Source organism: Nilaparvata lugens, chromosome 7 (assembly GCF_014356525.2).
Source record: "Nilaparvata lugens isolate BPH chromosome 7, ASM1435652v1, whole genome shotgun sequence".
Lineage (NCBI taxonomy): Eukaryota > Metazoa > Arthropoda > Insecta > Hemiptera > Delphacidae > Nilaparvata > Nilaparvata lugens.
The window spans coordinates 383,245-396,357 of NC_052510.1; the positions used below are offsets into that span (position 1 = coordinate 383,245).

The 13,113-nt window shown below is 38.4% G+C and overlaps 1 protein-coding gene across 1 annotated transcript; it reads left to right on the forward strand.

Annotated features, from left to right (window-relative positions):
- The first annotated feature begins 8,437 nt into the window (after positions 1-8,437).
- LOC111060307 lies at positions 8,438-11,647 on the forward strand. The gene is made up of 2 exons (XM_039431813.1): positions 8,438-11,022; positions 11,410-11,647. The coding sequence occupies exons 1-2, from the start codon at positions 8,438-8,440 to the stop codon at positions 11,645-11,647; spliced, it is 2,823 nt and encodes a 940-aa protein (XP_039287747.1).
- The last annotated feature ends 1,466 nt before the right edge of the window (positions 11,648-13,113 follow it).

The window sequence follows — 13,113 nt, forward strand, 5'->3', positions numbered from 1 at the left end:
GAATGAGATTACAGCTAGACAGTCTTTTGGGTTATATCCTCATGGGAAGAGCTCCGGTTTTGTCGTCGTCGTGTGATACAAGCAGTCATGTTGTGTGCAATCTTTCATTGGATAAAATGGTTCAAAAATTTTGGGAATTGGAAGAGTGCCCTGCCTCAACACGGCCGCTAAAACCGTGAGAATAACTACGTTTCATCTGTTTGTCGTACTGAATCGGGGAGGTTTATCGTTTCATTGTCATGGTTGAAACCCCCTGATAATTTGGGTGACTCGTATAATTCTGCCAAACGACGTTTTTTGAATTTGGAAAGACGTTTGGAGTTGGATTCTACATCACGTGTTGCCTATCACAAAATATTGAAAGACTATTTGAAACAGGGACACATGTCAATGTTAACCGATCAGTCAGATAAGAGTGGTTATCACATCCCACATCATGCAATTGTTAAAGCAAGCAGCTCCACAATGCCAATTCGTATTGTGTTTGATGCTAGTGCTAAGACCACCACATCGCTATCATTAAATGAAATATTGCATGTTGGATCGAAATTGCAAACGGATAATTTTGTTGTGTTACTCAATTTTCGATTATTTCAAATGGCGTTGATAGCTGACATATGTCAGATGTATCATCAAATCGTGATGGAAGAATCATGTCGAAGATACCAGCGTATTCTATGGAGATTTTCTATCAAGGATCCAATTGAAATTTATGAGTTGAATTGTGTTGTGTTTGGAGTGTCTTCATCGCCGTATTTGGCCTTACGTACAGTACACTGCTTGGTAGAAGAAGAAGGTGATAATTTCCCTGCTGCATCCACACGCATACCGAGTGATATGTTTGTCGACAATCTTGTCACTCCAACACCTTCTTTATCAGACGCTAACGATATTTATAGTCAGACCAAGGAGCTATTCAAGCGAGGTGGCTTCGAATTAACAAAGTGGGCATCCAATTAGGCTGAATTGATGGAATATATGCACGAGAATGACACATCAATTGTAGCTAAAAATTTTGATTTTGAAAATTCGTTATCAATTCTAGGTTTGAGGTGGCAACCAGTTGTCGATTCGTTTCACTTTGTTGTCAATCATACTGGAGAGATAGTGACCAAACGTAAGATACTCTCAGCAGTTGCTCGATCCAATGGGGTTTCTTGCTCCTCTCACGTTACTATTGAAGTGTCTGATCAAACAATTGTGGCAATGCAGAGTTGGTTGGGATCAGACACCACCGTTATCAGTCACGAAACGCTGGGAAGTATGTCAAAATGAGTTTGATTTATTATCAACTATCTCTATTCCTAATCATCTCGGAGTGTATTTGAATACAAGAATTAGTTTAATCAGATTTTGTGACGCATCAGAACAAGCACTTGGAGCTGTCATTTACCTTAAGAGTCAATGTGATGATGGATCGCCACCAACTATCACTTTGCTGTGTGGAAAATCCAAAGTCGCTCCAAATAAATCAGTTTCCATTCCGTGACTGGAATTATGTGCTGCGCTATTATTGGCGGAGTTGTTGCATACTACCTATAACATCATTAGTGAAAGGTGTCATGTGTCTCATGTGATAGCCTTATCAGACTCAACGGTGGCTCTCCATTGGATTCAGGCCCCACCGTCACGCTGGACCACTTTTGTTTCGAATCATGTATCGAGAATTCAAGATTGTAACGTGCAACAGTGGAAGCACGTTAGTGGCTCAGAGAATCCGTCAGATTGTTTGTCACGTGGTTTAACACCAGCCAAGCTTGTGAGTCATAAATTGTGGTGGAATGGCCCTACTTGGTTGGAAAAAGAGGAAAATAGTTGGCCAGTGAAAGTGGACTTTGTCAAAGTTGAAAATCCACTGGAAGCTAAAACGAATGTTCTCACAACCCTTCACACAGATGCGACTTGTGATAATGTGATATATTCATTGATTCAATGCTGTTCAAGCTACCAACGTTTGTTACATGTAGTAATATTGTGATTTTGAAATTAGTTCGTGTATTACCTAAACAGGGTGAGTCTGATTTGAATGTAGCTGAAATGTATCTATGTAGACTAGTACAGAAAATCCATTTAACTAATGAATTGTCTCAATTGAAAACAGGAAAGTGTTGTTCAGTTCGTATGCAGCGTTTGTCTCCATTCCTAGAGAATGAAGTAATTCGCGTCGGCGGTCGATTGTCAACAGCTAATCTTGGTTTTGATAATTGTCATCCAATCATCTTGCTGAAAAAGGACAATTTTGTCACATTATTGGTGAATAATTTCCATGTGAAGAATTGTCATGCTGGGCCCTGTCTGCAGTTATCCTTAATCAGGCAAAAGTTTTGGATTCTGTCTGGTCGTCTTGTTGTTCGTAAATGTGTTTGAAATTGAAATTCTTTATTCTCCAAAATTTACAATACAATAAATAGTACATAATTATGGTAAACAATTTTGGGGGCTTCTCTTATGGGCACATGCCTGTGATAGAGAAGCGAGTTGTGAAAAATCTTATTTTAAACCAACTTAAAGAAAAGTATGAAACTGAATAAAAAGTAAAATAATACAAGTTAATTTCACATGAATAAGTAAATCTAAGTGGAAAATGAAAACTAAAAATTATATACGTATGAGAAAAGAAAAATATATTATGGGCAGCATAATGAGATTGATAAGGATGAACGATGGCTAATCATGTAAAAAAAGGCAATAAACTAACAGGCTACTAGACTGTGGTAGAAAAAACTATCCATTCCAATACTCACACGCGCGCGCACACACACACAAAAGAATATCTTTATTTGTGCAGAATGTCATGAATAATAATATGTGACTCAGATTTCAATGAGAGTAAGGTGACACTTGGATTCTTTCCTGTTCTTCAATGTTCAGAGAAGACACCCAATTGTTGACCATCTTTTTATAATGGCTTATTCTCCTGTTGCCAGGTGTTTTCAAGTGCACTGGTAATTTTTGGAAGAGGAAATGCATTTTATAATTGTATTATCAGTTTATCTTTGTAATAAATGTTTTAGGTGTAAACCAAAGATTTCACCCCCTAAAATGGGTAATTTACCGGCTAGTAGAGTAGGTAACGCAATTGAAACCTTTCGAGCATTGTGGAGTTGACTACGCTGGACCAATACGAGTTACTATGGCTAAACGACTCAATCCCGTCATTTTGAAGGCCTATATATGTCTGTTTGTATGCATGTCTACAAAAGCAGTACATATTGAACTCATCTCTGATTTGTCTACTCCAGCATTCTTGGCTGCTTTTCAACATTTTCTGTCTCGACGTGGGCCTTGTAGAGTAATCTGCTCAGATTGTGGAACCAATTTTGTTGGCGCTCACAAGCAATTAGTTCAGCTTTCGAAATTTGTTAACTCTTCTACGTTCCAAACCAGTCTTATAGGTGATTTGTCCGATTATAGAATTGACTGGAAATTTATTCCGCCAGGAGCGCCCCATTTTGGGGGCATCTGGGAAGCGAACATAAAGGCAACAAAATCACATCTATTTCATGTGATTGGTACTCAATTGTTAACATACGAAGAGATGAATACCGTTTTGGTTCAGGTCGAAGCTGTACTGAACTCGAGACCACTGTGCTCTATGAGTGAAGATCCCAGTGAACCACTTGCATTAACACCAGCACATCTTCTCAAACTTACCCCATTGAAAGCTTTCCCAATGGAAGATGTTGTTGATTCTCCTGTCGATCGTCTTACTCGCTTTCAGCTGGTGAATCAACTAGTGCAATCCTTTTGGCGCAGGTGGCGAGTAGAATATCTTCATGAGCTTCAGGAACGAGGAAAATGGTGGAAATCGTCTACTCCACTTGAAGTAGGCACTGTTGTAATTGTGGATCAGCCGAACCTCCCTCCACTGCAGTGGCCACTAGGTATCGTGGAACATGTTTTTCCAGGGACGGACGGCCAAGTGAGAGTGGCTCTGGTGCATTTGAAGAGTGGGTGTCTTTAACGACCAGTCACTAAACTTTTCCCACTACCCACTCAATAGTGGAGGGTGTAGTCGTGAATCTTGGTTTTTTTTTGTGTTCTTGGTTGTGGTTGCATGTTTGGATTTTTGTATTATATAATCATCATTTTTGTCTTTGCCCTAGCTGAAAAATATCTTTTCAGGTGGGGGGGAATGTTGTGGCCATTCTTGAATTGAGCGAGTTGATGTAGCGCTGTTCCGTGTGGTGCTGCCTACTGGCGGTGGATTGTCAAAAACTGTCGTCAGCCCAGGCTTTCTTGTCAGTCGGGAGAAAACAGACTGAGTCAAGAGTGTACAAAGCCAGACCATACCGGCTCACTTTATTTGTTATTTGTTATTTGTGTGGCCGGACATTATATGTCAATAATTGATTGAAGTGTTTAATGAATGTTGTGAATATTTGAGAGAAGCAAGGAGCAGTGAAATTAATATTGCCAAGCAGCTTGTAATCATCGCCAGGCCACAGTATCAGAGTGTCAAAGGGTATTTCCTTTTCCAAAGGTATTTATCCTTCTCATTTCTATATTCCATCCTGTATTTCGATCCCAATACCTTATAATTTATAATTTGGCACATATAAAAATTACGACTGGTGAGTCTATTATCTATACTAATTTGAGAATCTCCATAGCTTTGCTCACAGTAAATATTTCTTTTAATTCCAGCTTGACAAGTATTTTCATTAAATACAATAATAATTTAGATACAGTCCTCTCACTCTACAAAACAGTTGAAGTGAATCGAATTAAATATTGAATGAGTGATGTGAATTTTTATTGAAGACTAGAGCTTCAAGTCATTGTCTGCTATATAACAATGCATTTTGATACACCTTCAAATTTATTTGTAAAAAGAATTGCTAGGTCTCATTGAAGGAAACCAGAAACATTATCATCAACTGTACTATCAGTTGAATGGAATAGATAAGATAATAACAACTCTAAATACTGTGATTATTGGCAACGGTACGAGAATAGAATTCATTTTTTAATCATTCATTAGAATAATGATAAAGAATTGAGGTTTGGTTCTTTGGTAATAGTGCCTGTCGGCAACATCAACAGCGGTCAAGCCATACACCTAGAATACTGTCAGATACCTTCAAGCAAAATAATTGCATGCATACAGAACTCAATAAATCGAGGACAAAGAAGTTTTGTAAATTCTAGCATGCCAAATAAAGGACATAAAACGTTTGAGAAAACACAAAAATATTTATTGTATGAATACCAAAGCAAAACATATAGAAATCATGATAAAAATAAGGGGAAATGGGATTTGGTTTAATGAGCGTAGTGATACAGAAATACATTTTGTACAAGAAAATATTGATGTACCATTCAGAGTCTGGTATTTGGTAGGCACTAAAAGTATATATTTCAGAAAGCCACCACATAGTATTTTTCAAATTTATAAAAAATATGTTATCATTGTGAAATTTATATATAAGTGTGATTAGCATGGGGGTGGATTTGAATGTGAAAAATATTTGTTTATTATAGAATATTAATAATAATAAACAATAATAATAATGATGTTTTATTTTCAACAGCACAATATACAAGAATACAAATTCATAACATCCTAAGCTTGGCTTTTGCCATCAGCTCAAGTTGAGCTTTTTTCATTTTATCTATGATAAGAATTACAGAAAACTTCATTTAAAAGTGAACATTTAAGAGAAATTCAATATATATACAAATAAATCAAACATGACAGAGAGATGAAACACTATAAAAGCAACAACAATTCACAGAAAATCTCAATGGGCTATTCCACAATATCAACAAATGCAGAGACATTCTATTGAACAGAATGCCAGTCGGAAAGTGTCTTCATTTGGTTTCAATTGACATTATACATATATGCTTACCCTACTTCAATAGTGGAAATTCTCTAATAAGAACCACTGATAATGCCAAGCCACTCTACAAAATTCAACCAGCCCCCGCCAAGGTCATCCAGGTCAACCACCCTAACCTCAAGGTCATCCAGGTCAACCACCCTAACCTCAAAGTCATCCAGGTCAACCACCCTAACCTCAAGGTCATCCAGGTCAATCACCCTAACCTCAAGGTCATCCAGGTCAACCACCCTAACCCCCAGGTCATCCAGGTCAACCACCCCAACCTCAAGGTCATCCAGGTCAACCACAAGAAAAAAGTAAGTAAAAAAAAAAAAATAAAAAAAAAAAAGTAAGTAGAAAAAAATTAAAAAAAAAATAAATAAAAAATAGAAAATAAAAAAATTAAAAAAGAAAAAATTAAAAAAATAAAAAAATAAAAAAAAAAAAAATTAAAAAAAAAAAAAATTAAAAACACATAAAATCGGGAATAAATGGGAAAAAAGTAAAAAAAAATTCCCTCCAGATCCTGAACTGGGTATAAAAGGAGTTGTTCTGCAAGGAGTGGGACATTGTGTCTTGGGCAGTCGTGCCGTCAGTACATGTGTGTACCACTAGTACGTGTGTATGTGATTTTAGTATATTGGTTTTGGATCACTTTCATCTTTATCAACATCAAGAGTAAGTACCATTTTATAGTTCTATATATATTTATATTATATTCATGATTTAACAATTAAGTCCAAAAGAGTAGAATTTTGAAGTAGATGGTTTGAGACTAAATTCTAAAATGACTTAAATTCGAAAATGACAAGTTTAATTATGAATTAGGTTCCAATACATAGAGTAAATGACATAGTCAAAAATGACTAGTGTAATTATGAATTAGGTTCCAATACATACAAGTTATGAGTTAAATTATGAATTAGGTTCTTCGAGTTGGTGGCTGTAATCCATCCTAACCTAAAAAACGTATAATCACAAAGTAGATCCTAGACCTCCATTCACATGGTTGTAATTCATCCTAACCTAAAAACCGTATAATCACAAAGTGGATCCTAGACCCCCATTCACATTCCCCATCCCCACCCATCCCCATAAGTAGATCCTAGACCTCCATTCACATGGTTGTAATTCATCCTAACCTAAAAACCGTATAATCGCAAAGTAGATCTCAGACCCCCATTCACATTCCCCATCCCCATAAGTAGATTCTAGACCTCCATTAACATGGTTGTAATTCATCCTAACCTAAAAACCGTATAATCACAAAGTAGATCCTAGACCCCCATTCACATTCCCCATCCCCACCCATCCCCATAAGTAGATCCTAGACCTCCATTAACATGGTTGTAATTCATCCTAACCTAAAAACCATATAATCACAAAGTAGATCCTAGACCCCCATTCACATCCCCCCATCACCACCCCACCCCACCCCACCATACAGCCCACATCATCCTAGAACATAAACACATATGAACCTCCATCCCCCAACCCACAATCCTAGATACTGATTCACTGCCTTCATCCCCCACATCTGTTGATTGTGATATATTTAGAGTTGAATACTGCATACCATACTAATACAATATTGTTCTGCATTGTTCCAGATGAGCAAAGCTGTACGATGTCAGCAAACAGCAAACTCTGTGGATGAGTTTGTTGTCCTGGAGGAGACATTCAAATCCCGACTCACGACTCTATACTACAATAATGCATACAAGGATGAGCCTGCCAAAGATTTCCACACCTTTCTGAGCAGTCTGAAGGATAAAATTGTTCACATCATCAGTCAACAACTGCAGACACATGGAGCAATGAAGTTCAATCTAGTATTGGAGGCAACATATTTCCGCAGCACCCTTGATAAGACCTTCTTCGATCAAGAAGTGTTTCAGAATGTCGCCTTCAAAACTCCAAACTACACCATCTTCAGTATCATCAATCTTCCAGACATCATCAACCAAGCATGCATGACCCTACTGGATGAGGAGTCGAAATTCGAAGGAAATTCCAGTGGATGTAGTCTGCTTATCATCGATGGATTGCTCATCAGGATTAGCAAACATACTCCCCTGTGTGGATCATCCTACATCAGTCTTCCACCTCTTCTATCAGCATGAAAGGCAATCATCAATCCTATAAACAAGGACCAGCAATGTTTCAAATGGGCTATCCTCGCCAAACATGTACAAGGCAGTAATCCTGAACGAGTCAACAACCGATACCATCAATTGGAAGAGAGATACAACTTTTCAGGCATTGGATTTCCCACTACCATCAACCAAATCGATATATTTGAGAAAGATAATCCAGAGGTATCAGTTAATATTCATGGTGTGGATGAGAAGAACGTTATATTTCCAAGAAGAGTTGGAAATGCAATGAAGGCAGATCACTTTGATCTTCTCCTCCTCTGTGAGAGTAAGGATGATGATGAAAACAGCACCCTTGAGCATGATAATGAATAAAAATCAAATAGCCACTACTGCTACATTAAAATTTTTGAAAGACTTGTGGGATCCCAACTCACAAAACATCAGCATAAAATTATCATCTGCAGACGATGTTTCACCCATTACACCCAGAACAGAGATGGAGAACGCAGGATGGCTGAGCATGAGGAGTATTGTGCTAGCAATAATACAGCAAGAATCATCATGCCACAGGTTGGAAAAGATGGTAAACCTCCAACCTTGAAGTTTGATAAACATGTGCAAAAGTACAGAGTACCTGTTGCAGCATATGCCGATTCCGAGTGCATCCTGGAGAAACCTGATGAAGACAATGAACAATGGATTGGTGAAGCTACCAAAGTTATCCAGTATCATCGGGCAATGAGTTACTGCTTATACTTTGTGCGGGACCCATATTTGGAAGATTCCTGGCTGACAATCACTAACCTAATCCCTCATGAGCTGATTGTCTACAGGTGTCCTGATGCCGCCAAACATTTCATGAAGACCCTCACCAAGTATGCAAAAGATTTAGATGAGGCAATTGACTGCAGGAATATCAAGTTGCTCCCACTAACCAAAAGAGAGAAAGAACGACATAATGCAGCTGATTTCTGTGAGGCCTGCAATGAACGGTTCAATAAAGATAAGGTGTATGACCATTGTCATATAACTGGTATCTACCGGAATGCATTATGCCGGAAATGCAACCTGCAGCAAGAGCAACAATCATTCATACCAGTGTTTCTCCACAACTCTTCAAACTACAATACACACCTCATTATTCCAGAGCTGGGTAGAGATAAGGATCGGCTGTCTGTCATCCCAAACTCATTGGAAAAGTATATATCATTCACCAAACAAATATCTCCAAAAATGCACCTTCGATTCATCGATACATTCTGGTTTACACCTGATAGTTTAGACAATCTGGTCACCAACCTAGTCAAATCAGCATTGAATCTGGAAGACTTGTCCAAAGTGCTATCACATACTGCCAAAGTGTTTGGGAACAAATTGAGCCTTGTCTCAAGGAAAGGAGTGTTTCCATACGACTACTGTGATTCATGGCAGAGACTCAAAGAAACATTGCTACCACCCAAAGAGGCATTTTTCAGCAAGCTGGTTGATAGGAGTATTAGCAATGATGATTATGAACATGCTCAAACTGTGTGGAACCAATTCAGTTGTAAAACTCTGGGAGAATACAGTGACCTATACTTGAAAACAGATGTTCTCCTGCTGGCTGATGTCTTTGAGAGCTTCCGCAATGTATGCATGAAGACTTATGATTTGGATTGTGCTCACTACTTTACATCTCCAGGCTTTTCCTTTGATGTCATGCTGAAATATACTAAAGTCGAGCTTGAGCTCCTTACTGACTATGACATGTACATGTTTATCGAGCAAGGTATCAGAGGAGGAATAACAAATTGTATACACCGTCATGCTGTAGCCAACAATGCCTACACAGGAGCGCCTATTGACCCTGAGAAGCCTACATCATATCTCTTGTACACAGATGCGAACAACCTGTACGGTTGGGCAATGTGCCAACCACTTCCATGCCGGAAATTCCAGTGGATGGAGAAAGATGAGTTGGAGGGGGTGAGCAGAGGTATAGAGGGTGTTGGAGATGTTGAAAAGATTGGCTACATCTTGGAGGTGGACATTGAGTACCCTTCTGAATTGCATGATGAGCACAACGACTTCCCATTCCTGGCAGAGAACAAAAAAACTCTTAAATCTAATCATGTACGACTCATGACAGCTCTAAGCAAGCGTGAACGATATGTATGTCATTACCACACCCTCAAGCAAGCAGTACAGCATGGATTGAAAATCACTAAAGTTCATCGAGGTGTGCGGTTTGAGCAGGAGGACTTCCTAGCACCCTACATCATGCTAAACACCAGACTTCGACAGCAGTCGAAGAATAAGTTTGAGAAAAATTTCTTCAAACTTATGAACAACGCTGTGTTTGGTAAGACAATGGAGAATGTGCGAAAAAGGGTGAGTATGGAGCTGGTGAATGACGAGAATCGATTGAAGAAACTGATTGCTCAACCAGTGTACAAGGACCGCATCATCTTTGGCGAGAATATCTGTGCTGTTACGATGCATAAAGAGAAAGTGGAGCTGAACAAACCTATCTACATAGGGTTATCAGTGCTCGACATCAGCAAAACCCTCATGTATGAATTCCATTATAACATCATGAAGCCCATCTATAAGGACCGTCTTCAACTCCTATATCAAGATACTGATAGCTTATTCTACCTTGTCAAGACAGAGGACATGTACAACGACATCATCAATAATCAGCAGCTCAGAGATACCTTTGACACCTCAGAGTACCCTGCAGACCACCCATGCTACTCAGATGCAAACATAATGGTGCTTGGCAAGTTTAAAGATGACTATGCTGGCCGAGCGCCACTTGAGTATGTAGGCTTACGATCGAAGCTATATGCCTGTAGGTGTTACAATAGTGATCCAAATCAGCTGACAAGTGGATTGATAAAGAAAGCTAAAGGAGTGAGGAGACCAATACTTGGGCGAGAACTCTCAAAAATGCATCCAGATGCTGAACGTTACATAGGCTTCCAAGACTATCTAGATTGTCTATATGGTGATGAGGATATCTATAGAGAACAAGTGATGTTTGATACTAGGAAACATCAGATCATGACCCAAGTCATGAGAAAGAAGGCATTGAGCAAAGCTGATGAGAAGAGGTATATTCTAGATGATGGAATTACAACTTTTGCACATGGACATTACAAGATCCCCACTCTAGCACACATTGATGAGGAGGATGAGGAGGAGGAGGAGGAGGAGGAGGGGGAGGATGAGGAGGAAGAGATGATTGACTCTCAAGAAATTCCCAAGGTCCAGGCAGCTAGCAGTACTACAACAGCTAAACGGTAACATTCCTCATCACATGATGAGCTCATTGATAAAGTCAATGAGTCTGGAAGCAGTACTATCCCTGCTAAACGGTCACGTCCCTTATCAAATGATGAGCTTGCTGATATGACCAATGACTATAAAATAGATGGTGATGCATCTCAGTACAGCATTCTGAGAAAATTGCTTGAAAAGTGAGTCATACCTCATGCCAGGAAGTGTCAACAAATCCACTGCGCACATGTCTTTGCCCCACATTCACATCGCAAGACTTTTTGGAAGCGGTCATCATCAGTTGAGGTCTGTGCACCGTGCTGTAAAGAACTAGCATCAGCTACAACTAGAACTCCTGCTACTACTCCAGCTAGTACTCCTGCTGTTACCACTACCACTGCCAACATCAGCCTGCAGTGGAGCAAGCAGATATGTGTGAGTGTGGAGACTGTCTACTAGTAACCAGCAACCAATGGATTGTACAACCATTTCTGAAGTTTGGAGATAAGGACCTACCAGAACCGTTTGGAACAGCTCAAAACTTTCTAGAGACACTAACATCCATCTTTCATGATGCTGAAGTGTCAAGCTATACCAACCTATGCGAGGGAGCAGCCATCTTGAAATTCTCATTCAGCAGAGGATTCTGCGAAATAAGTGATAGATTGGGTGAATTATATCACTGGATAGTTCTCGATATATTGGATGATAGGTGACTGAGTGATGAGGATGATAGGCAGCGATACATAGCATTCAAAAAAGATTATAAAAAAACTATTGCAAAATCAAAAATTAAAGCTAATGATAATTGCATTCGAAATTCAAAAAATAAATGCAAAACAGCTTGGAATATCATAAAAACAGAATCATGTAAAAATAAAACCAAGCAAGAAATACCAGTATCAGTTGATGTTCTAAACAATTATTCTATTAATGTATCTGATAAAGTCAATAATGTTCACATTCCAGAGAAAGACCCAGTAGTGTTACTTGATAAGTTTGTCATGCCAATTGAACTTCAAAATAGTTTTAAATGGAAGAAGGTAAGCTCTAAAATAGTTCTGGATAGTGTGAAAAATCTAAGTTCCTCACATGCTGGTGATGTCTATGGACTTAGTAATTCAATATTAAAAAACATTATTACTGGTATACTCACGCCACTTACCTTTTTAATAAACTTTGTTCTCTCTGAAGCTACTTTTCCTAATTGTCTCAAGTTGAGTAAGATTTGTCCTGTGTATAAAATAGGCAATAAGACACAGCCCGACAGTTACCGCCCTATAGCCATTGTCCCTATTATTGGTAAGATTATTGAATCTGTTATGTTTGATCAAATGTATGCATACTTTGATTGTAATAATATTCTATATTGTCATCAGTATGCTTACAGGCCTGCTCATAATACAATAATGGCTGTCGAGACTATTATAAATAGGATCTTAGAGTCTTTTGAAGACAGATTGATTACAGGTGTAGGCTTATTAGACTTGCAAAAAGCATTTGACTGTATCTCTCATAGTATCTTGAAAACGAAATTGCAGTTTCATGGAATTGTTGGAAAGGAACTAGATCTGATTGAATCATATTTGAATAGGAAACAAGTTGTAATTGTTAATAATAGAAAATCGGAAATTTTGGATGTGAAATCAGGCGTTCCTCAAGGTTCAATCCTTGGACCCTTTCTCTTCCTAATATTTATTAATGACATTCACTGTGGTGTGATCCCATTAGGCTTGCCTATACTGTATGCAGACGATACTACATTAATGTGCTCTCATAAGAATATGTCAGATGTTAAGACAAAGCTATTAGAATGTATACAAGTATCCAAAACCTGGCTTGAAGCGAATAAACTTGTAATTAATGATGATAAGACAGAACTAATATATTTCTCATTGAATAATGAAAATGAAAATCAAGCTGTT

What these genes read in the sequence shown, in the direction of transcription:
- LOC111060307 (XM_039431813.1), top strand. Translation starts at nt 8,438, where the DNA reads ATGGCTGAGCATGAGGAGTATTGTGCTAGCAATAATACAGCAAGAATC. An exon ending in AGCAAAGCTGATGAGAAGAG is followed by an intron (nt 11,023 to 11,409) that starts GTATATTCTAGA and finishes ACCTCATGCCAG; the next exon opens with GAAGTGTCAACAAATCCACT.